At 39.8% G+C, this 21943-nt stretch overlaps 3 protein-coding genes across 4 annotated transcripts; all 3 read left to right on the forward strand.

The window, feature by feature from the left end:
- Nucleotides 1–4996: 4996 nt before the first annotated feature.
- On the forward strand, nt 4997–6368 carry srxn1 (sulfiredoxin 1 homolog (S. cerevisiae)). Its single transcript, XM_028410951.1, has 2 exons — nt 4997–5287; nt 5911–6368. Exons 1-2 carry the CDS (start codon nt 5048–5050, stop codon nt 6118–6120), a joined length of 450 nt encoding a protein of 149 aa, XP_028266752.1. The 5' UTR covers nt 4997–5047; the 3' UTR covers nt 6121–6368.
- A 5450-nt stretch (nt 6369–11818) lies between these two features.
- Nucleotides 11819–12968, forward strand: tcf15 (transcription factor 15). The gene is made up of 2 exons (XM_028410950.1): nt 11819–12485; nt 12764–12968. Exons 1-2 carry the CDS (start codon nt 12009–12011, stop codon nt 12824–12826), a joined length of 540 nt encoding a protein of 179 aa, XP_028266751.1. The 5' UTR covers nt 11819–12008; the 3' UTR covers nt 12827–12968.
- A 5722-nt stretch (nt 12969–18690) lies between these two features.
- Nucleotides 18691–21068, forward strand: LOC114439149 (uncharacterized). 2 transcript variants are annotated; one of them, XM_028410947.1, is made up of 6 exons: nt 18691–18770; nt 18860–18979; nt 19065–19275; nt 19613–19782; nt 20037–20181; nt 20611–21068. In XM_028410947.1, exons 1-5 carry the CDS (start codon nt 18744–18746, stop codon nt 20130–20132), a joined length of 624 nt encoding a protein of 207 aa, XP_028266748.1. In that variant the 5' UTR covers nt 18691–18743; the 3' UTR covers nt 20133–20181; nt 20611–21068. The 2 variants fall into 2 exon arrangements, with proteins under 2 accessions (XP_028266748.1, XP_028266749.1); XM_028410948.1 differs by lacking the exon at nt 20037–20181.
- Nucleotides 21069–21943: the final 875 nt, after the last annotated feature.

Here is a 21943-nt window from a genome sequence, read left to right on the forward strand (position 1 = left end):
CAATCGCTTGTGTCCTTCAGTGTCCTCCAGCAGCACGGCAGCAGTATAATGAGACAGCAGGCAGAGCAGACAGAGCAGAGCAGAGACTAAGAAACAAGACACTTTGCTGCACACACTACTCTTCAATGTGTGGAAGCGCTGATTGCCCTTGCTGTTGCTTCTATGCTAATCATGCTGGTTAAGCTAAACACAAAATAAATTGTTGCACTGGCTTTCACATGTTGAGTGGAATGCCAAGTTTAGTACCAAGCCTTGGTTTGAGTGCACACCCTCACAGATCAGAGTGCTGCTGCAGATCAGGATGTTGCAGATCGCACATTTAACATTCATGTGCAGTACTCACTTAAACTTTACCCCGGCAGATGTTGTCCTTTATCAGATTTTATGATGAAAGTAAATAACTGATTTCATTACATGGCAATGGACTGTAAAATGGGGACCCATGGAATCCAATTACATCACCTGTGGGTGTGCTGCGTGTGTAACAACAGCCACTGTGAACAAACACCACCAGGAGGCAGGTAGGGCGACCATGGCCCTGCATACATATCCCTGCAATACTCCACCGCCGGCACACAGCCAGCGCCTTCCATCACCACCACTCAGTGCACATCAGCTAAATTATTAAAAACAACCTCCAAAACTGAGCGTGCTACACCCACACTTCAAAAGATATTGACCTGAGAACACCGTCCTCTTTTGAGCAAATGTCTGAGATAAAATATAAACTGCCTTGATGGGATGAAGGGTTACCACAAGGTTACTGCAAAAAACTAGAGCAACAGACAAAGCTCGCAAACTAGAATAATCTACATTTGTTTATATTGTTAGAAATAGGAGAACAGTGATTTTAGAGCTATTTAAGTTGATTGATTTCTTAACCAAGCACCAAAAATTCCAATAGTCAAAGTATTTTGGTTGCAGGTCAGCATCTGATGTTTTTTCTGGCTTGTAGATGTATCGATTATTTGGAAAATCATTAATAATCACTGATAATTGTGGCTATTTTTTAAATAAACAGTTGAATGTCATGTGATTTTAAGAAACCAGCATTTTTCATTATTTTCTGTCAATGAACTGTATATTCAATATTGGAATTGCTGGTGGAACAATAACATTTTTGAGAATTTATTTGAGTTTTGTTTAAGTGATTCAACCAAAACACAGGGAGAAGAATTTTAAAAACAAGTATTATCTACAGAAAATTATATATTAACTGAGGCCACTGTCTAATTCAAAATTATAACATTTTTTTTTTTAATTTTTCAGGAGAGTTGTTTTAAGGGAATAAATATGAATACAGGTCTCCTGCAACTGGTGCGGGGCCTTGCCCTGACCTTCCTCATATATCTGGCGCCATCTGTTGGCTGATCACCAACTGTCAGCATAAACAAGATTCGAGATTCAAAGAGATTTATTTGTCATATGCACTGTATTGACATCTGAGCAATGAAATGCTTAAAATAAGGTAGGCAAGTAATCTTAAGTAATATATATATACACAAGTGCAAATGAGTGAGGGCGAGAATGAAAATATAGTGATGACAGTGCTGTCTGCGCTACATTATTCTATTTAAAAAAAATCTCAATTTTACCAATATCTCCACACTATCCGCAATCATACCGCTGAAAGTCAAAACTATTCAGTTCAACCAGGAAGGACCAACCAACTGTAACTGCCCCTTTAAGAGCTAACAGTTTGTCTTTTCATATTCTGCATCACAGGAGAGATGCTCATTAAAAGCGCCTCCATTCCTCACTGTTTCATCAAGTGAGACTGCCAAGCTCTTTAACTCAGTGTTCTTGATGTTTGTGCTGTTTGTGTAAAACCCATCTGTTTCCTCATCTCTCTGTTGGCAGAGGGTCCACCTCGTCCGTATGCTTCTCTTTTTGAAGTCGTGTCAAAATCGTATTTTTATGCATCTAAGATATCCAACTTGTCATCAGCACTCAGGCAAAAGTCAAGGAGGGCCATCCTTAAATAGCTTCTCTTTTCCTTTATATACAATGCACGCAGAAACGAGGATGGCAGAGTAATTACAGCTATGAGGTTTTGGAATTCAGGGCTGCGGTGATTAGTGGATTAGCTGTTCGACATAAGTTTCATCAGCTATTTGAAAGATGATCAAATAAAACATTTTAAGAGTTCTACTGGTCAAACTTGAGAATTTTGTGAGTCACGTGGAAATAAACTCAATATATGTGTGCTTTAAGAAAATTATTTGGGGCATTTGACACTATTTTGTGATATTTATTAGTCAAAATAATCTACCGATTAGATCGTAATGAAAATACGGTTACATTTTACTTTATTTCACCGTCCTTTCAAGACTTTCTATGTTAATACTGAAGGTTAAATGGTTTCAAAATGTCATTGTTTTCCTGTATTTGGTGTAAGGTTAATGAATGTAAGGTTAATAAATAGGAAGAAGCACTGCAGCTTAATCCACATTGAAATAACCTCCATTCCAAGCACCACTCCATTCTCTCATTGGATGAGCTTTGGAGAGCAAATTTACTTCAAGGCAAAGAAGATCATTAAACAGAAATCTCATCCTGGGCAGCTGTACGAGGAGGAAGATAGCGCAGAAAATAATTTCATATTTAGGCAGCGAGAGCCAGCAGTGAATAATCAACATCACTGAACAAATCAGTCACACATTCAGGCACAAACATGCTAAACCGTGTTATGATTTCACGTGCCTTCATCTATCACAAAGCTATAGTTTGAAGACTGAAAATCGGCGTCAGAATAATTATCACTTTAAAAGCATGTCAATGTGTAAAAAAAAAAAAAAAAAAAAAGGAGGAAGGCATAAATAAATATAGCTCACTTCCCTGTCGGAAAGCTGGCAGGTAATTTTCTCCAGCTGCTCAAAGTGTGACAATCCCACGGGGACTGAAATCTAATATTAACAGCAAATCATTATGTGGGAACTGTTCTTCCATGACCTGCTGCTGTACCTGTGTGACTAACTCAATCTAAGTAATTGAGATATGTTAGTAACAAGAATACAGTCCTGCTGTGACAGCAGAGGGTCACACAGAGTGTAGTGGGACTCGAAACACACCTCAGCACTGGAGATGAATTACATGTCTATATGCTTTGACTGACAGCATCTCTTCTCCTTCATGTGACGCTGGATTTTATTTGGTGCGTGATGATGAGGAGGCCTTTGATTGACAGCAACTTGACTATGCTATAAAGCAGCGAATGCCCACAGGGGTACAGTAGTTATTCTGTTATCCATACAGGCACATTAAAGTCTAGGTTTAGTTTTTTTTTGTTTTCTGATAACTTAATTGCGTTTAAAGAAACAAAGTAGGCAGTGTAATCTTTTGAAGATAAGCTGTTTTTGTAGGAAATCATAAACAGATTGTTGCTGTTACTGCACAATGAGGCAGAAATGTTTATTACAATCACTGCAGCACCCACATTACAGGGTAGATTTTGTTCTGTTTTGTTCTACAAAAGGTATAAAATATACTTTTACTGTTGTTAATGATTACTATATATAGATCTCCTTCATGTTGTAACTGATCCCCGTGTGACCAATTAATCAACATAAAAGTTGCTGCCATTGTAGTTCAAAGAATTTGTAATAATTCAATATAATGGCCTGCCTCTGCCGTCCAAGAAATCATTTTTAATTGTCTCATTAGAAGATGCTGTACTGTAGTGTGGGCTGGAGAAAACAACAATAGTTCTGTTTCCGCTTCACTGCCACAGAGTCTTTGAAGCTTTCCACTTACCTGTGCAAAGCTGTGAGCCCAGACGTCCTTTTTTGTAACCACAGCAACCTGGCTGGTTCTTTGAAAAATCCATGCAAAAATAGAATATCAAGAAATAGTTCACTTTGAAGAAGAAAGTCTATAACATGCACTAGTCAATAATACAAAACACTGACCTCATTAAAAACTATTGTCACAAAGGATTCTAGGCTTAAAGCGTCTCTTTTAAACTGCAAGACTAATTACTGGGTTTGAATTTTGATGAGAAAAGATTTGGCCGTGAAATGTGTTGTGTTTTTCATGTGTTAAATACTAACATGCAAATGCCACAAAATACTCAACAGGCCTGCTTGTGAGCAGGTTAACAATAATGGTCTGTTTGTCAGTTAAGAACACATTTTTTTTGTTGGCAAAATGATAATTTGCTTCATAGATCCACATAAAAATACCACATTTCTTCTTTGGGATCTTAAAAAATGACACAGAATTGACTGTGCTTTTACACTGGCCTCCCAAAAAAGCCTATCTGTCCTTCATACATATTAATATGTATGAAGGACAGATAGGCCTTTTAGCAGTGTAGCATAGGTTTACTTGATGAATGGCTATAAATACATTGTTGTTCATTCATTGCCAATTTAGTGTTTAATTCATGATAACATATGTTGCCTTCATTCAAAAGGCACAATTGTACTTATACTTGGCTAAATGTAATAACTGTCCTTCTCTAACAGGAGTCATGCATGTAAAAGTGAACACAAAAGACAGTGAGACAACGTAGTTTACAAACACACTGCAACTCCTGTTACCTCTGCTAAACATTGTTGTTTTTTTAAAGAGACACATTTACCTCAGGTTAGGCAGCATAGTTTGTTTTGATATAAAAACAGCAGATTAAATATCGTACTGAACACGGTTCCAAATAAACGATGCTGCTGCTCCATAACTGCTTGCGTTGTGACTTCTTGCTAACAAATTCGCCATGTTAACTATGAATTTTGTAATGCTAATATGGATACTAGCAACTAGCTAGCTAACCTTCTAAGTCATGTCAGCGTTGTACACAAGACTATTATTTCTTTATGTGACAAAAAGTCCATAATTGAATTGCTAAAATACATAAATGTAGTACATAAAGTAACACCTTGGGGCAGTAATTAAAAACTTCTAACAGACCTGGGAGACCATTGCGCATGTGTGATAGACACTGAAGACGACCAATCAAAACTGTCCGTTGATGCATTACGCACTCCGCTGACAAATTCCAGGAAGTAAAGAAAAACAGTGTAACAGGCTACAGTCCCGTAAGTAGCAGATGTTTCGGCTGTGGCACGACACTAAAACTCAGGTGAGGCTGGTCTGTTTTCTCAGGAGAAACATGTCGACGCAGTCCAGCGAGTGTGGTGCGATTGACGGTAAACACAGCAGCGGCAACAGGTCGATTCACTCGGACACCGTCAAAGAGGTCCACAACATCCCGCTACAGGTCATCATCAGACCATTTCCTCCGGTGCTGGACGAGCAGAAAGTCCAGAGTCTAATGGACACTATAAAGGTGATTGTTGTGTACTAAAGATAACATACAATACTGTCGGGGATTACCCAGGTTATCAATAAACACATCTGCCTATTTTAATAATCCATATAAGCTACAGTAGTCCTTCCTTGGGACCACATGACGGTGTAATCCACACACACATCATTTGAAAAGTCCTAACCCTGGGCCCAGATGATGCCACAATAATTTCACCTCTGTCAGTCAGTGGGTTTAAAGTTGTGGCTGATGACCAGTACATGTAAATTACAGTTACCCATAGCGTACAAAGCCTTAATGTGACACTGTAGCAGAGAATATTTTTCAGCATTTTGTGTGGTTGTTAGTTGGTCTTTGGGAGTGTGGCTAATACTTACAGTTTTTCTAAAAGCTGCAAGATGAATGTCATTTTTTTTTCTACACCACCATCATATAATGTTCACACATTAGCATATTTTGTTGTGTTTTGATGCTTATGTTCACTTTAAATTCACTCCAATAGTATTGTGTTTCAAAGGATCATTTAACGCAGTGAATCACCAGCATAATAGTTTATGAACGTGTGTTATTTCCTTTTCTTTTGTATTTTCGACAATCTGCAGCAGTTTTGTATGCATTACCTGACAGTTTGTCTTTCCTTCCAGGAGACAGCAGACATCAGCGTTATTCCTCCGATTGATGTGCTCTGGATCAAAGGCAGAGAGGGGGGAAACTACTACTACTCGTTTGGAGGCTGTCACAGGTTTGCTGCTTATCAGAGGCTGAACATGCCAACAGTTCCAGCCAAGATCATCAAATCAAACATCACAGACCTTAGCACTTATCTGGGGGCTTCAACGCCTGATTTGAGATGATTCTTTGGATGTTTGGATCTCAAACACAGCCGGGACTTTAGTAACTGCAGAGCAAAGTATTTACCAGCAGGGGGAAACATAACTCTTTACATAAACACATGACATTTTTAATCAGAAATTAGTTAAATGTTTTGATTAGTTGTGTATTTCTAATCTATCTCTAAGTGGATATCAGTCATTCAATAGCTTGGATCTGCACTGTTTTTAAAGTGCAGTAATTCTATGAATAAATGCATTTTTATTATGTATTTGTTTGTTTACATAGTTTTGGGACACTAAATTAAAAATTAAAAACACGTCCCACTGATAGGATTATAAATGGCTTTTCACTGTGTGTAAATGAGCTAGCAAAACCCGGAGCAAGAAACCACACACAGGTAGCATTCTGTCTTCCTCCAACTGAGTTCTGGGGAATTTTAAATACGCTTGACTTTTGATGAAGCTATTTTTGTCAGAAATTGTTTCAGAATGTCCCTGTAGTGTTTTTCTGTGGAACTAGTTTTAATTTTAGAAATCAGATGACACAGACCTGCTTTATGTCCTCAGAGTTATGTGAGGAATTCAATATGTCCCGAGGGACACATGGTTTTATTAACTAAAGGAAAATTATTCTTGTAACAGTGTGAATATGTTTTTTTTTTCGTCAGAAATAGATAAAATCTCATTTGCTCTGGTGTGGGTTTTTCACCCACTTTGTTCATGCACAGTCAACTTGTGATGTTCCAGACAGCACTAGATGACAGTAATAGAAAGGAGCCTATAGACCAGATGGCTCGTGGAAGGAGTCTGGTGTTATGAGAACATCAGACTCTTTCTTCCCATCGCTCTTTTATTCTTGTCATTTTTTATTTCTTTCTGTGATCTTTCAGACTTTTAATAATAAACGAGTGGAAAACACATAGTTACCCTTATCATGTTTTAATCAGTATCAGTTTCGAATCTCCTGAAGCAAAGTGTGACTGATGTAAACATAACCGGTTCAATGGCTTTCTCTTCAGACCACGATCCAAGGTGCATTAAAGAGAACAAATGCAGCAACACAGATAACCATCTGTAAATGCCCTGTTTGTTTGTTGTTGTTTCTGACCCTGAGCCTGGCCTTGCTCTCTAAATTAACTCAGACAGCATTTCCCTTGCCTCTGTCTTGGAGGAAGGAACTATAGTTTTGCAGAATAATATAGGTAAGCCGCACATTAAGACGTGGCCTTTCCGACATCAGCGCTTTCACAATGCAAGCTCAGAGCTGCCGGACGATCTCCCTCTGTGACCATCGAGGAAATGAAGGGAGACCTGGGACAGCCTTTACGGACCGGCCCTAAAGGACTCTAAATTTCTCCTCTGAATCGTCGCGTGTGAGAAGATTTCCTGTAGCTTGCTCACTGTCTGGAAGTAACTGTATCCTCAAAGGGGTTTTGACACGCAATACTGTTATGAAAAAATACATTGCACCTGTTGCTTCGGGGAGTGGCTTCCATGGGTGGTTGTGCACGCTTTATCTTCGAGGATTTAAACAGATCAGAGGAATTTATGGGCTAAGAGGAGGAACCGCTTGAGGCCTTTTTTTCTTATTTTTTCATTCATTTATTTTTGTGAGGTCAGGGTCAGTTGTTTGTACGTGTGTGATGAGCACCTGTTTCCTTGAAGAGGCATTTTTGCTTAATGTGGCTGTCAATCAATTTCCAGTGTGGTGCACAGCAGTGTGCAGGTCCTGCAGCATTCTCACAATAGTCATTTGCTGTTACCTCTTTATCATTTGATGTGGTATTGCTTGGTGATAACTTACGTCACGCTTCATGAGCATCTGTTACTCTAAGCTACGTCTGATCCTCTCTTCCGTTGTGTAGTTTCTCTCCTGCAACATAAATGCAAACAAAGTACCCAAAATGCTTGTATCTGAGGAGACTATTTTATAAATGCTGTAACAAAAATGTGATTAATGATGGAAAAATATATAACAAAAGTAAATGCTGTTGAAGTTTGTGTTTCTTAAGCAACAATATACCCACACAGTAAACTGTGTATTAAAATGATTTTTGCCATGATAATGGATAACAGTGCATTCTGATGTTATGCTACTACACTACTTGGTAATCTAGGGAAAAAATGGTGTATCCAGAGAGTCCAAGCCACATGGCTGAGCTGTTTAGACTGTTTAGTGATAAGAACTGTAGTTACTAAGGTCCCACAGACTGTGACAGTTGTGGACAAGATGATTAATAATCAAGGCTCTGTATAATAATCCCAGTGTATGCATTATTATATTTTATTAAGGTAAAAATTAGGAAATAATTTATGGAGTTATTTTACATCTCTTGTTCTGTTGGAACAAATGGACAATGACGATGTATTTAATAGTTTTTTCTGTTTCTTGTATGGTACACATAACCACCACTTGGCCACTTAAAAACAAAGTGAAAAAATGTTTTTTTAATTAAATGTTTTAGAAGAGTTCTATGGAAGATGTATCTACATAAAATTCTCAGTCTTAGTTCAGAAAGTGCCTTAGTCACACTGCTAAATTTCCTGTTAAGTTTATGTTTAAAATGAAGCTGAAAAATGATCTCTGTTTAGGCAGCTCACCCATTTGTTCCACTTGGGGAAGCATTACAACCAAATCCTCTTGAAGGAGTTAAGGTTTAGTTGTTTGAGTCGACAAGGGTTTCTCACAGCTTCCTATCCGGAATTCCCTCAGACTACTGGTGGCTGCAAGCGTGTAATTTGTGCCAGATTTGCAAAGCTGTATCCACCCTCTGACCTCACCACTGAGAAGCATTGTGCATAAACCTTTTTTCACTGTGTAGATTTGTGGAAAGTATACATGTGGTATAACAGCAAGAGGTTGTGTTTCGCTCTTTGTCTTTGCCGGGCATCAGAAGGAATTGTCTGCAGTCATTGATTATGCCAGCTTTAAGGTCACTCTGTTGACTTGAGATGCAGATAGAAGGCAGTATGTGTCCTGTGAAGTTACAAGAGGCAACATTTAAAATAAATCAAATTAAAATGATTTTAAAACTTGACGGGCAACCAATGAAGGGACAGGTCAGGTTTTGGATGACCAGGACTTATAATGCAGTACTGCAAGTGATGCTCGTGGTACTTTTTCTTCAGAACTACACTTTTCTGTACAATTGAAATAGCTAGTGGTCCTATGGCCAATTAATCACCAAGGTTATCATCTTCACAAAGAGACTATGAGCCCATCTATGGTTGTATCTATATAGAGCATGTCAAACATGTTGTTTACCATAAAAGCCAAAAACAGCAGAGAGCTGGGTCAACATTTAAATGTGATTAATTTCTTTCTGAATCTAACCCAGTGTTTCAAAGCCTAAGAATAAAACTGTGTGACGACCAAAGCAAAATGACATTAAGCTCTTAAATAGAAGAAATCAATGGTCTCACAGGGACACAGATTCCTGTCACCTGGGTGAAGGTCTTGCACAAATCCAAGTCATTTTTCTCTGCAACACCTGGCTCTAACCTAGCCTAAACATGGCTGCAAACACTATTCTATTAAAATGGGGCGCAAACCTCCTAAATCTCATGAGAAGGCCGAGGCTGCGTGTGTCCCATCTATAAATGTAATTCATTTTGCCCTGTCTGAATTTGCTGCAGACTATTTTCAGCAGGTTTTAGATGAGTATCTATCACAACAGGCTGTGGTGTGTGTGTGTGTGTGTGTGTGTGTGTGTGTGTGTGTGTGTGTGTGTGTGTGTGTGTGTGTGTGTGTGTGTGTGTGTGTGTGTGTGTGTGTGTGTGTGTGTGTGTGCGCGCGCGCGCGCGCGCGCGCGCGCGATCAGTTCAAAGTAAACCACAGGGCCCATGTTGATTGCAATAAAGGAACTTGTCACACAGTGGAACAGCACTGAGCTTACTGATGTCTTTTTAATAGCTTTTGGACAACAATAGAGCATCATGTCACAGAGGAACAACACACACACACACAGTTCTTGTTAGCTGGATCCACTCATTGTTGATTTTTCAGCTTACCGGGGGGATTTGTTGACAGCGACTCAAACACAAAACATCACCTGATTTTCCTTTTTAAATGAATGTAGAGAGAACCGTTAACAAGCTGAGGGTGTCAGAATCAGACACACCTACCAAACAGCTGCGGGGACATCATGCCTCTGAGACATTTTGCAAAAAGTCTGACCCAATATGTTTTTACTCATTCACTGTAGATACGTGGATTCTTCCAGATGAGCACAAGCGTTTCGGTGAAATCATTCTAAGAAACTGATTCACACACCAAACACAGCTTAATCCTAAAACACTCAAACTCCCAGCATCCAGCGATATCATTTTAAGACCTTTAATATGTTATTACTCGATCAGATTTCACGACAAAAAACCAGTTTGTGTATCTTTCAGAGCTTATAATAATTTTCATAAATTCAGCTGAAGCTGAGTATTTACAGAGACTTCTGCAGACTGAAATATTCACACATCTTCTGGCTCTGTGGCGTCTTGTGTTTGGCTCGTGTCCTTTGAAAGACCCTTCAGCAGACAGTGTGGGTGTCTGATGTCTGACTGTTGATGCAGCTGAAGCACATTGAAGTGGCTTGCGTCTGCTGATGTGGCTTTGGAGGGACTAAATTAACCATTTGCCACCGCTTTGTTTTTCTAAACTCCAGGCAGCAAGCAAATAACTCCTTGCCATTCCAGGATCATCTGTTCATTGTTTATTTACTGACACTTAACTTTCTCCTGCTGGCCAGCATGTGATCCTCACAATAAGCCAAAAGCAGCCGGATTATTTACTCTTAAAGAGTTTTAAGCCTGTTTGCTGCTGTGCTACATATAGGGGGAAAAATAAAGATAAACGTGTTTCTTACATTTGACGTTCAGCAGCTGTAAAGTCGAACACTAAGCTGTGTTTAAATGTGGGGAAAGCTGAAGCTTTGTGGAGAAATTCTCTTCATTCTTGTTTTACTAGCCAACAAAAACAGACCTCAGCGGGTGGCAGGACAATAAATATGTCACACTCAACACAAGGTAGTTGACTGTAAAAGAACTGCAAAGAAAACTTTACTCCTTTAATTCCTTTAAAATACAAACATTTATAATCAGACATTTAGCATCCTGTGTATGGTGCATTTAGTCTTAACAGCTACTTCTACTTAAGTTTAATTTAATGATCATTTATCAGCTGCTGCTTTTACATTGTTTTTACATAGAAAACCATGATCCATTCAAAGATAATGTACATTTTATAGATGTATTACATTACAATAATACATCAAATCAAGTTGATTTTGTGGTTAAAGTGATGCTTACATGATGCAACTTGGAGTGGTTTAATGAATGTGTTAACCTAGGATGAGACATGAATCTGTGCTACTCACTTTTTTACAATTCTGAAGTTATCGTGCCTTTTGGAGCATTTCATGCTTAGAATCAAGTGCAGGTTCTCCTCTGCTTTTAGAGAGGCTGATATGGGTCTGAAATAAAGTTTTATGTAACTTTAATTAGGCTAATTGTGTCACATATTAACTGATGATGCTGCCAGTGACTCCAATGGTGAGTAAGAATTCTTGTATTCTTTAAATAAAAAAAACATTGTGTTATTTGTACCTTTCATATAAAGTGTGACCACATATCTGTTGTCTCTAATGGTCCACTTGAGAAGCTACTGTAACTGTGTGTCCTGCTGGCAGCTCCTCCCATCCAGCTATAAGAGTCCAGCTGACCAGGTAGTCTGAGTCCATCTCTAACCAGACCAGCAGACTTGATGAGAAGTCGCCCTGCATTTTTAAAAGTCTTCATCTTTTCACCGGGGGATTGTGTGCTACAGACTTTGTGCTATGGTGAGATGTAGGAACGCTTTCTGAGTGTGTTTCTTTGGACGGACTGCGCAGAGGATCTGGAGCGGGAAACTTTTAAAGATGACTTTCGCCATGCTGCGGCCTGTGGCCACGCACTTGATCTATTCGGACTTCACTGTCACGTCAGAGGACGACGAGAACCGGAGCGAGAGCGACGGCAGCTCTGAGCAAAGCTACTGCGACTCCACCGAGAAGCAAACGCGGATTTCACACAAACTGGAAGGGGAGCCCGCGGTGGTCATGAAGCAGAGGAGCGCAGCTAATGCCCGGGAGAGAGGCAGGACCAAGAGCGTCAACACGGCATTCACAGCTCTCCGGACTCTCATACCCACCGAACCGGTGGACAGAAAACTATCCAAGATTGAAACCCTTCGACTGGCTTCCAGCTACATTTCCCATCTGGCCAACGTGCTTCTTATTGGAGACGGTGTCGCTGATGGACAGCCGTGTCTCGGCGTGGGTCATGCGCAGGGAGAGAGCGGGGCGAAGCAGCCACGGACCATCTGCACCTTCTGTTTGAGCAACCAGAGAAAAGGGGTAAATATAAAGTCTTTACTTCACATTTCTAAGGCATGATATGTCCCTCATATCTGCAGATACTAAATCATGGTCAGTTTTCTGTGCGTCAAAGTGCACTTTTACGCACTGCGCATATCCTGGCGCTCGCCATAAATTCCACACACAGATGTCTGTTTGTTATTCTGTATGATATATGTGTGTAAAACATATAACATATAACGAGTAGAGACGCTGAGAAACACGCTGAGGTTATTTGATGATGATTAATTTTTGCTCAATCCTTCCTCTCTTTCCAGATAAAGGATGGAAAAGACTGTCTGAAAATGAGAGGGCTGGGACCGCTGCGAATGAGACGCTGACTGGAGACCAGTGAATGATTTTGCAACCTGAAAATCCTCAAAGACTTTCTCAGGGAAGAGTCAAAGCTGGTTTTGCAGACACACGGACACATGTACACATGCTGGATCAGAGGATTGAACCAAAGAAGAGACTATTTATACTTGACTGAGACATTTTTAAGCATAAGCTTTTCAAAGATGCAGTGCATTTGCTTGGAACTTATGGGTTTTTTTGGTCTTTTTTTTTGTTTGAAAAAAGTTTTAAATAAAATATATTTTATCAAAATACAGCAATTTTCCTCTTATTACAGTTTTAAATTTAAAGGTCAGTTAACTCATGATAAGCAGTCATTCAGAATATACTTAGCATTTCTTGCATTTATGGCAAGATTTTTAATGACAAGTAAATCTAGAAAGTGTGGATTTGTGTGATTTTAGACAAAAACTTTTATTTAGAAACATTTTTCAGTTTGACCAAACTCAAAAAAAAGATCCAAATCACTGTTTAAGAGCTATAAAATGTGCTTTTTTTTGTCTGATTTTAAAGATTCCACATACATACATACAAAAATATGCATTGTTTGCATTACTGTTGCCAAATTCCGTTTGACACAACAACAAAAAAGGTCCGGGGTTTCTGGTGTCACTGACTGGTAAATTTCCCCCCAAAATCTCACGATTGGTGTTTTTTGAAGTCTGTTATAGATTAGTCACGGCTAATAGTAGCCCCACACTCTGTTCAGAGCCCCCAACACAGCTGTTGGTATGTCATAGGGATAAATCACTGCTGTGGGCCCAATGGACAGGGAGAGATGGGGTGAGAGGTCAGAGGTTACAGTGGAGCACTAAAGGGAAAACTTAATGACAAGTTATCCTGGTAAATGACGCAGATATAGCTCCAGATCATGTCCTAAAGATAACTTTCCTATTAGCAGTTGAGTTTCTATGTCAGGCACTTACTCTCATCGTAACAAATATTTATTTATTTTCTTGCATTTAACTTTTCTCTTGCAGCTGTTATGTTTTCCTGCCTCCATAACTTCCACTGGAAAAATATTTCATAACCGTTAAGCAAATGCAGCCCAGTCTCTGTGGGACTGTTTCCAGTCTAAAAAAGTCAGTGTAGTGAATGTGAAACAGGCAGATTGCAGCTCTGACACACAGACAGCTGAGCCAGAGTTCCTGTCTGGCATCGCTTTGAATAAGACTGCAAAACGTAGTCACTTAAAATGACAGAGGAAGACTCCCCGGTGATGAGGCAGAGGCTTCATGGAAGGTGAATTTTTAGGCAGTTAAAAGGTGCATGCTGGGGGTCTGAGTTTCCCTTCCTCCCCCACCTGCTCTGTCAGGATAAGTCAAATTTGTCCTCTGTGGTCAGGGACTGGGCCTCCTCAAATGGCTCCCTGAGGCTCCCTCCGGCAGGAAGATGTCACGTATAGGCAAAGGAAGGGAAAACAACGCTCAGCCGACCCCTCTGAGGAACTCTCTGTGCGGTGGGCTTTGGGTCATCGCCAGTCTTGACATCATCTGGCGCTGGGACCCAGATGTACGGCTCTCTGGTGCTCATCACAGTGCGCAAACCATAGTGAGTTTTCAGCAATATGGGAAGGAAACTTTTTTTTTGTGACAAGCACAAAATTGATGGCAAGACTACAGTATCAAAAGCACAGACAGCAGATAAGGTCAGTGTGGATCTGTTTAACATGTCCGACAGGAGGATCCACCTGGGGACCGCTGCAGAGGTTTTACCACTCCGCTTTGGTGAGTTTTTCCTCTTCCTCAGACGCTCACATCTCTTAATCCCCACTGAGATTCTGTGCAGGAAGGTGAAATGAAGCTAGACGACCTCCTCCGTCTGACAGTTCTGTGACCTAAGATGAAAAATGACCTAGATAATGAGATTTTTTTGTGAAACACAGTAAACAACAAGAACAAAACAGTGCTTGTGATATATCTTATTTATGCTCTGTGTCATTTTTATTTGACAGATGTTGCATCAAGTCTTTGTAATTTTATATAAATGATGGTAAATATGAAGTAAAGCTAGGAGATGGGTCATAGGACTCAATGTAAAAAGCCTCAAATAAGGTTAAATTAAAATGCACATAAAACAACACTGAGGATGTAAGATTGTTTCCTAATGTCTGCACTTTGGATGCTTGGTGTGTTGTTGTGTCTTTCAGATTGCAGCTTAATGTTCTGGTCTCTATCTTTTCAGACAGCTATAAGCAGAAGAAAAGAGTAAATGTGTTCATGCTGACTGACAGTTATGTGATCTAAACACACAGAAGAGGAAGTCGTCACATTTAGGAAGCACATTGGAAGCAATGTCTCTGTGAAAACACCTTTACGGATGAAACACAAATCACTGCTCAGACAGCTCAAACGTGTTCCTGTTCTTGCTTCACCCACGAAAAAAAAGTTGAAATAGATGATCCAGAAACAGGAAGGATGTAAGGAGGGTTTTTTTCCCCCCTCTAGCATCATCTGGGAGTGCAGTCCTGATTCCCAGATGGGTGCTTATCTGCAGCATTTTGTAGTCTTGCCATAGAGCTGTTGTTAGAAACAAACCTGCACATGGTAATATTTTAATAGCTTTTGCTCTCCCAGAGTCCACCTCAGCATGTTTCAGATGCTCACCGAGGCTGGGGAGATGGCCCCTCACCCCCACCTGCATGTCAAAGATATTAATGGTTCTGAGTCACTCTGTGGCTCGAAGCTCAGATGCTTTGCTTCCGATTTTACTGAACATGACCACCTTTCCAAAAGGAAGAGGAGGAAGTCTGTCTGCCAGGCTGTCAGCTGAGCTACTGTGGGGATAAAACCCCGTCTGAGGAGCCGGTTGTGTCTTCTCAAACACACAAGAACAATTGTTTTCATGTGCCAGAGAATTTGGCAAGGCCTTCATACACTGGGAGGATGATGGAGGGCTGTAGAATAGAAAAGTGTGGGCGGGGGGAACTGGTAAGAGGAAATCCCAGAGAAGAAATCAGGGAACAATGCAGGCCGTCGTAATACTGCTCTGTTCTATTGCAGGCTTGGACAATCAACCACCAGCAATCAGCAGCTTGCCAAAGCGCAGAGGTGATCCAGTAATACAGATTTAAAGGGGTTTGTGCTTCCTTAAATAAACAATTGAAGCAGGGAAGCCTCAGGTTCTTCACAAAGACAGGAATCATTTCAGCCAAAGATTAATTCAACCGTACAAAAACACAAAGACATCCAGATCAAAGTGGGGAGGAAAAAATACTCTGACTGCTCATCTATGGAAACATGGCAGCTCCGACATGAAGCTAGCTAAAAACATTCATTATTTTACGTCAAAGACGCCTGCGTAGTGTGCTGCAGGGTAAAGTCAGCAACACGTTCTCACATGTGTGAGACTCTCGTCAGCTTTCACTGACAGCGGTGGTGCTTCATCTCACTCGTGAGAGGTCTGATAAAATTGCATTAGCTTATATCACATTTGATTTCCCTTTAAATAAGCAGTTTAGCAACAATAGCATGCAGGAGGGACCCAGACAAAAAGCCTATCATCTCTTCCCTTCACCAGCACAGAAACGTTGGTAGTGTTATGGCCCATCAAAGAGCCATATATCTGTCAAACCCCAGTAAACATGCACGGGCTTCATGGGAAAGTCTCCATGTACGGGACCTGTGGGAGAGATGCCGGAACCATTGGGACGTTTCATTTTAGCAAACAGAGCAAACAGTCAGAGGATTTCCTCAATCAGAGGCGAAAGAGTGTGCACTGAACAACCTCGCTGACAGAAACATGGAGACCTGAACTAGCAGCTGGGCGTGCTAACAACCTCTGGGATTTACCGTGGCGTGTAACACCCTTTAACTACACACACAGTGAGGCAGAATCAAACACATGCATGCACACATAACACTTACATTTACACTAACAATTAAACCTTCAGAGAATCACAGCTTTGATGCCTGAGTCGGAGCAGTTTCTAACCATGGACCTTTTGACCACATGGTTTCATTATGACACATAGTTTGTATAAACTTTAAAACTCCCATGTGCTTAACTAGGTGAAGGTTTTCTAAATTCTAGCACTTGGATATCAGCACATCTGCAACTGAGAGATATTTCATAAATATGGAGTCTTGCTTTCATATGTGTTGTTTGTTTCTCATGCTGTGATTACTCCCGGTCACAGATCTGAAGCTGCTCACAGCTGCAGGCACTGCTGTCCAATAGGAAGTGTCCAAAAAAAAAATTCTCATTTCCAGTGATGTTCGGTTGTAACATCAGTAAATTTGTATGTGCCAGCTGCTGCTGAATGAGGTATTGTTTAATGCAGATGGTGGAATCCAAAGACCTCACTCTTCCCTTTTCCATAAAGCAGCTCTGCTATTAATAACCATATATCGACCTCCTTTGTCAACAAGAGCGACACATACAAATAATATGCTTGAAGGGAGACAATGGGGAGTTCCCTGCCATAAAAACAACAGGATGAGCCAGACTTATGTGTGTGTGTGTGTGCGTGGGTGAGTGAGATTGATGTGAGCCTTTTGCTCAGTGTCTGCAAGTAAAGACATTGCATACCCAAAATATTCTGCACTTTCCCCTCTTTATTTAGTCAAAATTATGCACAACTATAGATGATATTATTTCCACAATATTATCAATATACTCATGTAGGTCAGCGGGTCATCCACTAATGCAGCATCTCCTGTCCAGAGGATGTTTACAGATGAAACACTGGATTCCATACATTGTACAAATGAACGTTTTTACGATAAGCTAATAAATAATTATTAAAATCTGGACCTTTTCTTTGCCTTTTTTGGCTGCCCTGAGCACCCATACCGTAATAACTTGTATAGACATGCAACTAAAATCCTTGTGTTGCCTGGCTCACTTTACTGCAGTATTACCTCCACATTGATTGAAGAAATACCAAATAAGGAATGACACCAGTGATCAGGACAAACATCCTGATTGTTTCATGATATGTTTTGCTGTCGTCAGCGTGTGTGTGTGTGTGTGTGTGTGTGTATGTCAAAACTAAAGTCAACAGAATGTGAGAATGTTACAGCTGTAATGTTATTTCATGGGGTTGTTAAGATATCTACAGAAGTATGTTAATCAGCGAACAGACCATCACGATGTACCACTGTACACAAAAAAAAGGTGGGACTCAGTCCAACATGAGTCATGCTGCCAGGCGGGGGTGCAGATTGCTTCGCTTGTTTGTCATGTCGCTTGGTTGTTAAATGATTTCTATGCAGCATGGAAGGAAATAAAAGAAAAACAACCCAAAATAAAGAATGATATCACTTTTTTATTTATACAATTGACATTTTTCTGTCATTATCTTGATTTTATTTTAACTGCCTCCTCCTGTTGAAGGGCCTCTACCACTGTATGCTGCAATATGATTTCCTATTTTACCTGACCTACCTATTTCAGACCACTAGAGATGAGAATAAAACCATTTTTGGGGGGGGGGGTTCTGATTTATTATTGGACCGTCATAAATGTGTGGATGTATTCTAAACCTGTTTTTAGTTACTAAAGACAATAGAGTCAGACAATTTAAAAACTTTATACAAATTAACCCTCTTCACCCTCCAACCAAAAGGCTTAGTTTAAGTTTCTTATGGTTGACATGAGAAAGGAGGTAAAGGAGAAGAGGCTGTTCCAGAAGAGATGATACAACTGTGTGCTACTAAAAATGTTGTTGTGTTCCTTTTTCTTTAAGCTGCCTTTTAATGAAGCCAAACAGGTTGCCGGAGCTGGCTGTTCAACCAGATGACACAATATAAGAAGACAGAAATGATGTGACTGTCTTCCACCACCACATGGTGGCGTATGTGTACGCTCACTTCAGATGTGTCACTGACAGGAAACTGTAGGCATTTCAAGTGAAGTGACAAAAAATCACTTCTCCTGTCCCACTCAGATGAAGCTTAAAAGATGTGCCAGGCGGTGTTGTTCATTAAGGTGAGCCTCAAATTTATACCACTATTGAAACATTTTGTTGTATTTCTCATTCCTGGAATCTAAAAGATGCTCTCTGAACACTTTCTTAGCTGCTGCTGGTGCATTATGCCACACAGAGTCAGCTCCAAGCAGCCTGCAACACAGATGTTGCTCTTCAGTGTCCGGGTGTCAGTAACTCCACAGATTTCCTCTCAGTGACATGGTACAAGGTCGGTCACCCCACTTCATGCTCTAAGGCCGATATGATTTGTTCCATTTTGTTAAAATACAAATGTCTGTTTTTGGTTTGTACAGTTCATGAACAATGAAAAAGCAGGCATCATCAGAGGTAACGGTGTCCACACCCCACAGCGCTACAAGTATCATCGGGACGCCAGTCTTGGAGACAAACAGAGTCTGCTGCTGGGCGGAGTGACGCCCGAAGATTCAGGCAGATACGAATGTGCCATCCATGCAAAAGTAGGGGGTAAAAACCAGTACTATGAAGTCCACCTCACAGTTCACGGTAAGCCTCGAAGTTAAGATCCGTCATCCCTGCATTATATAATCTTATATTAACTGGAACTGAATGGAACGATTATTCATTTAAAGGTCATTTAAAATGATATTTGACAGTTACAGTTGAATCTGTATAAGATAAGATACTGAATTTCTGCAATAAAAAAGAAAATAATTGGATTATTTTGGTCATTTAAGACCAAAAATATTGCAAAAACGCACACAATGCTATACATTTACAGTAGAGGTTTTAATGTGCATTAAATAAATAGTAACATATAATATGCATAAAGAATGCAACTTGACAATAAAATAATCTTCACTTTCTCTTATTTTAATCACAGAATGCACAACCCAGCTTGAAATGACTACAGTGCCGAACACTTTGACAAACATGACTCTCTCCAGCCAGCCTTGTCACAAACAAGGCCAGGACCTGCCCGTCGTCTGGAGCGTCGTTGGTTACGTGGCCTTAGCAGTGGCCAAAATCATTCTCTCTCTGTTCACCATCTGGGTAAATATACTGTTTATTTTCTACAAACAATCTAAGAAGTCATAAAGAGGATTATATATTGACACATGTGCTTTATGTGCTTTAATTAAAATGTAGGAATCTGATACTTTGAGATAATCTAGATTGTAGTTTTACAGTTTTGAGGTCTCCAAAGGAACAAGTAAAAACATGCTGAATTATATTAGACATTTTGTTGACCCACAGTGACAAATGCTGAGTCTGAAACCAGCTAACCAAGTGGTTTTTAATGCCAGGGCCTATCCAAACAGATGGTGAAAGTGCAAAAACTGTTATGGTACCTGATGAGCCTTTTGGTGAGCGCTAATGGCAGGAACAAGCAGTGCAGATGACCTTTGGTCACAGATGTGACACTCTGCTGAGCAGAGATATGGAAGCAAAGTGAGTGCAAAGCAAACCTGAGAAGCTTTTTTTTCGCCACCGCTGAAGAGAATGTAATTATTAAGGCTATTTAAGTCCTGTGAGGAGAATGCTGAGCAAAGGTCAGTATTTATCAAGACTAAGCACAACTCAAAGGAACTAATAAACAGTGGTAATTTACTCATTTCTGTTTCATTTACTTGTTTTTAATACATACATCTGACAGCCCTGCTTTCTGCACTGCAGACACATTTTTTTTTTACCTGTTTTTGGTGACAAGACTGTAGGCGAACTCTCTCCATCTCTTAGATACCATTTCCTCTAACCACAGCTATGTTCAGGGGTTTCTGTTGTTTTCCTTACATGCACTGTGGGTGGGCTTCGTTCCAGCTTAACTCACAGACATGTTTTGTCGTTTTCTTTTTTTTGTCTCTTTTTCTGATCATTCAGATTTTCCACATCAGGTCTTCGAGGCGATGGCAGCACAGGTTGTGCAGCTGAATGTCTGTCCTGATTGGTGACTTCATGCAGATCCTCTGACTAACTTTGTGTGTATGTAATTTATTGTGGGTAACTCTGCTTTCAGAATAACATGTTTCCTTGTAGAGTCTGAATTTGTGTCTTGCACAAAAAAAAACAAAAACAAACAAAACCAAAACAAAATGAGGTCAGCAGACCAGAGGATGTGCTGCTCTTTTTAAAGCAACATAAACCATTGTCATATTCACACTTCAATAGGTGTGAACAGCACCTACTGCATTCTACAACAACTAAACATCAAGGTTAATTCCTTTAGCTTTAAAGTGATTTAAACAAACTCAGAAATTGTTTTAAGTTTAGATGAAATCAGGAATTACATCAAAACATATTGTTTATTATTACTGTTTATTGTTGGTTATTGATTAAAATCATTCACCTGCTTTGGCAGTTTTTGTGTTTTTTCCTCACTGTACATTACAGTTTTTATTTAACACATCAAACAAGTAAAATAAAAGCATTCAGGAAAGAGTGACACAACAACCACTTTCTGAGGTGAACTTTAGTGAGTAAAAACGAAAGTACTGATCAGTTCCTGTTTTGGAGAAGAAGAACTGACTGGATTAAGACCACAGAGCAGACTAAACAAAACCAGAAAATATATGTCAAATAGCCTAAATTGTAAAAATGAAATATTTGGAGTCTCACTAGGAGCAGGCTAAGCTGTAAAGCAGCAGAAAATACTGTGCACACATTGCCCCCTACTGGCAAATCCAATATCACAGTCAGCACTGATCGATGTTTTAAAATATAAAATCAGGTTTATGATATGTAGTGTACAATATAAGAGGTCTGGGAACACCACTGAATAACATAGTTGTGTTTTGTCTAACACATGCTTAATATTATGTGTTTCAAGGCTAACCAGCAGCAGGTCAAGAGGGGAGCAAAGCAAAGCAGGCAGTGGAGTAGAGCAGAGCCTCTGGTTTCAGACTTAAGATGGCAGCATTGCAACAAAGTCCCTAAATATGGAAGCAAACACTGAGCAGTGGATACAGGAGAAATCCAAACACCGTATTCACACAGGTGTTTGAATTTAGATGCAATAACTCTTTGTAACTATAAGCAAGCTACTACCTTTATTTGTCAAATCTTTCTTTCTTAAGCTCAAAAATATGACATAAATGCACTTTTCTCTTTACTAACTAAAACGTAAACACTAATTAATTTCTAAATAGGCTGTCTACTAGCTTTGTAATTTGCTGGCGAGTAGTTGTACATATTTACAGCTACTGTATATATGACA

This window comes from Parambassis ranga, chromosome 7, assembly GCF_900634625.1.
Source record: "Parambassis ranga chromosome 7, fParRan2.1, whole genome shotgun sequence".
Lineage (NCBI taxonomy): Eukaryota > Metazoa > Chordata > Actinopteri > Ambassidae > Parambassis > Parambassis ranga.

What these genes read in the sequence shown, in the direction of transcription:
- LOC114439149 (XM_028410947.1), top strand. Translation starts at nt 18,744, where the DNA reads ATGTGCCAGGCGGTGTTGTTCATTAAG. An exon ending in AGGCGGTGTTGTTCATTAAG is followed by an intron (nt 18,771 to 18,859) that starts GTGAGCCTCAAA and finishes ACACTTTCTTAG; the next exon opens with CTGCTGCTGGTGCATTATGC. An exon ending in TCTCAGTGACATGGTACAAG is followed by an intron (nt 18,980 to 19,064) that starts GTCGGTCACCCC and finishes TGGTTTGTACAG; the next exon opens with TTCATGAACAATGAAAAAGC.
- srxn1 (XM_028410951.1), top strand. Translation starts at nt 5,048, where the DNA reads ATGTTTCGGCTGTGGCACGACACTAAAACTCAGGTGAGGCTGGTCTGT. An exon ending in GTCTAATGGACACTATAAAG is followed by an intron (nt 5,288 to 5,910) that starts GTGATTGTTGTG and finishes CTTTCCTTCCAG; the next exon opens with GAGACAGCAGACATCAGCGT.
- tcf15 (XM_028410950.1), top strand. Translation starts at nt 12,009, where the DNA reads ATGACTTTCGCCATGCTGCGGCCTGTGGCCACGCACTTGATCTATTCG. An exon ending in TGAGCAACCAGAGAAAAGGG is followed by an intron (nt 12,486 to 12,763) that starts GTAAATATAAAG and finishes CTCTCTTTCCAG; the next exon opens with ATAAAGGATGGAAAAGACTG.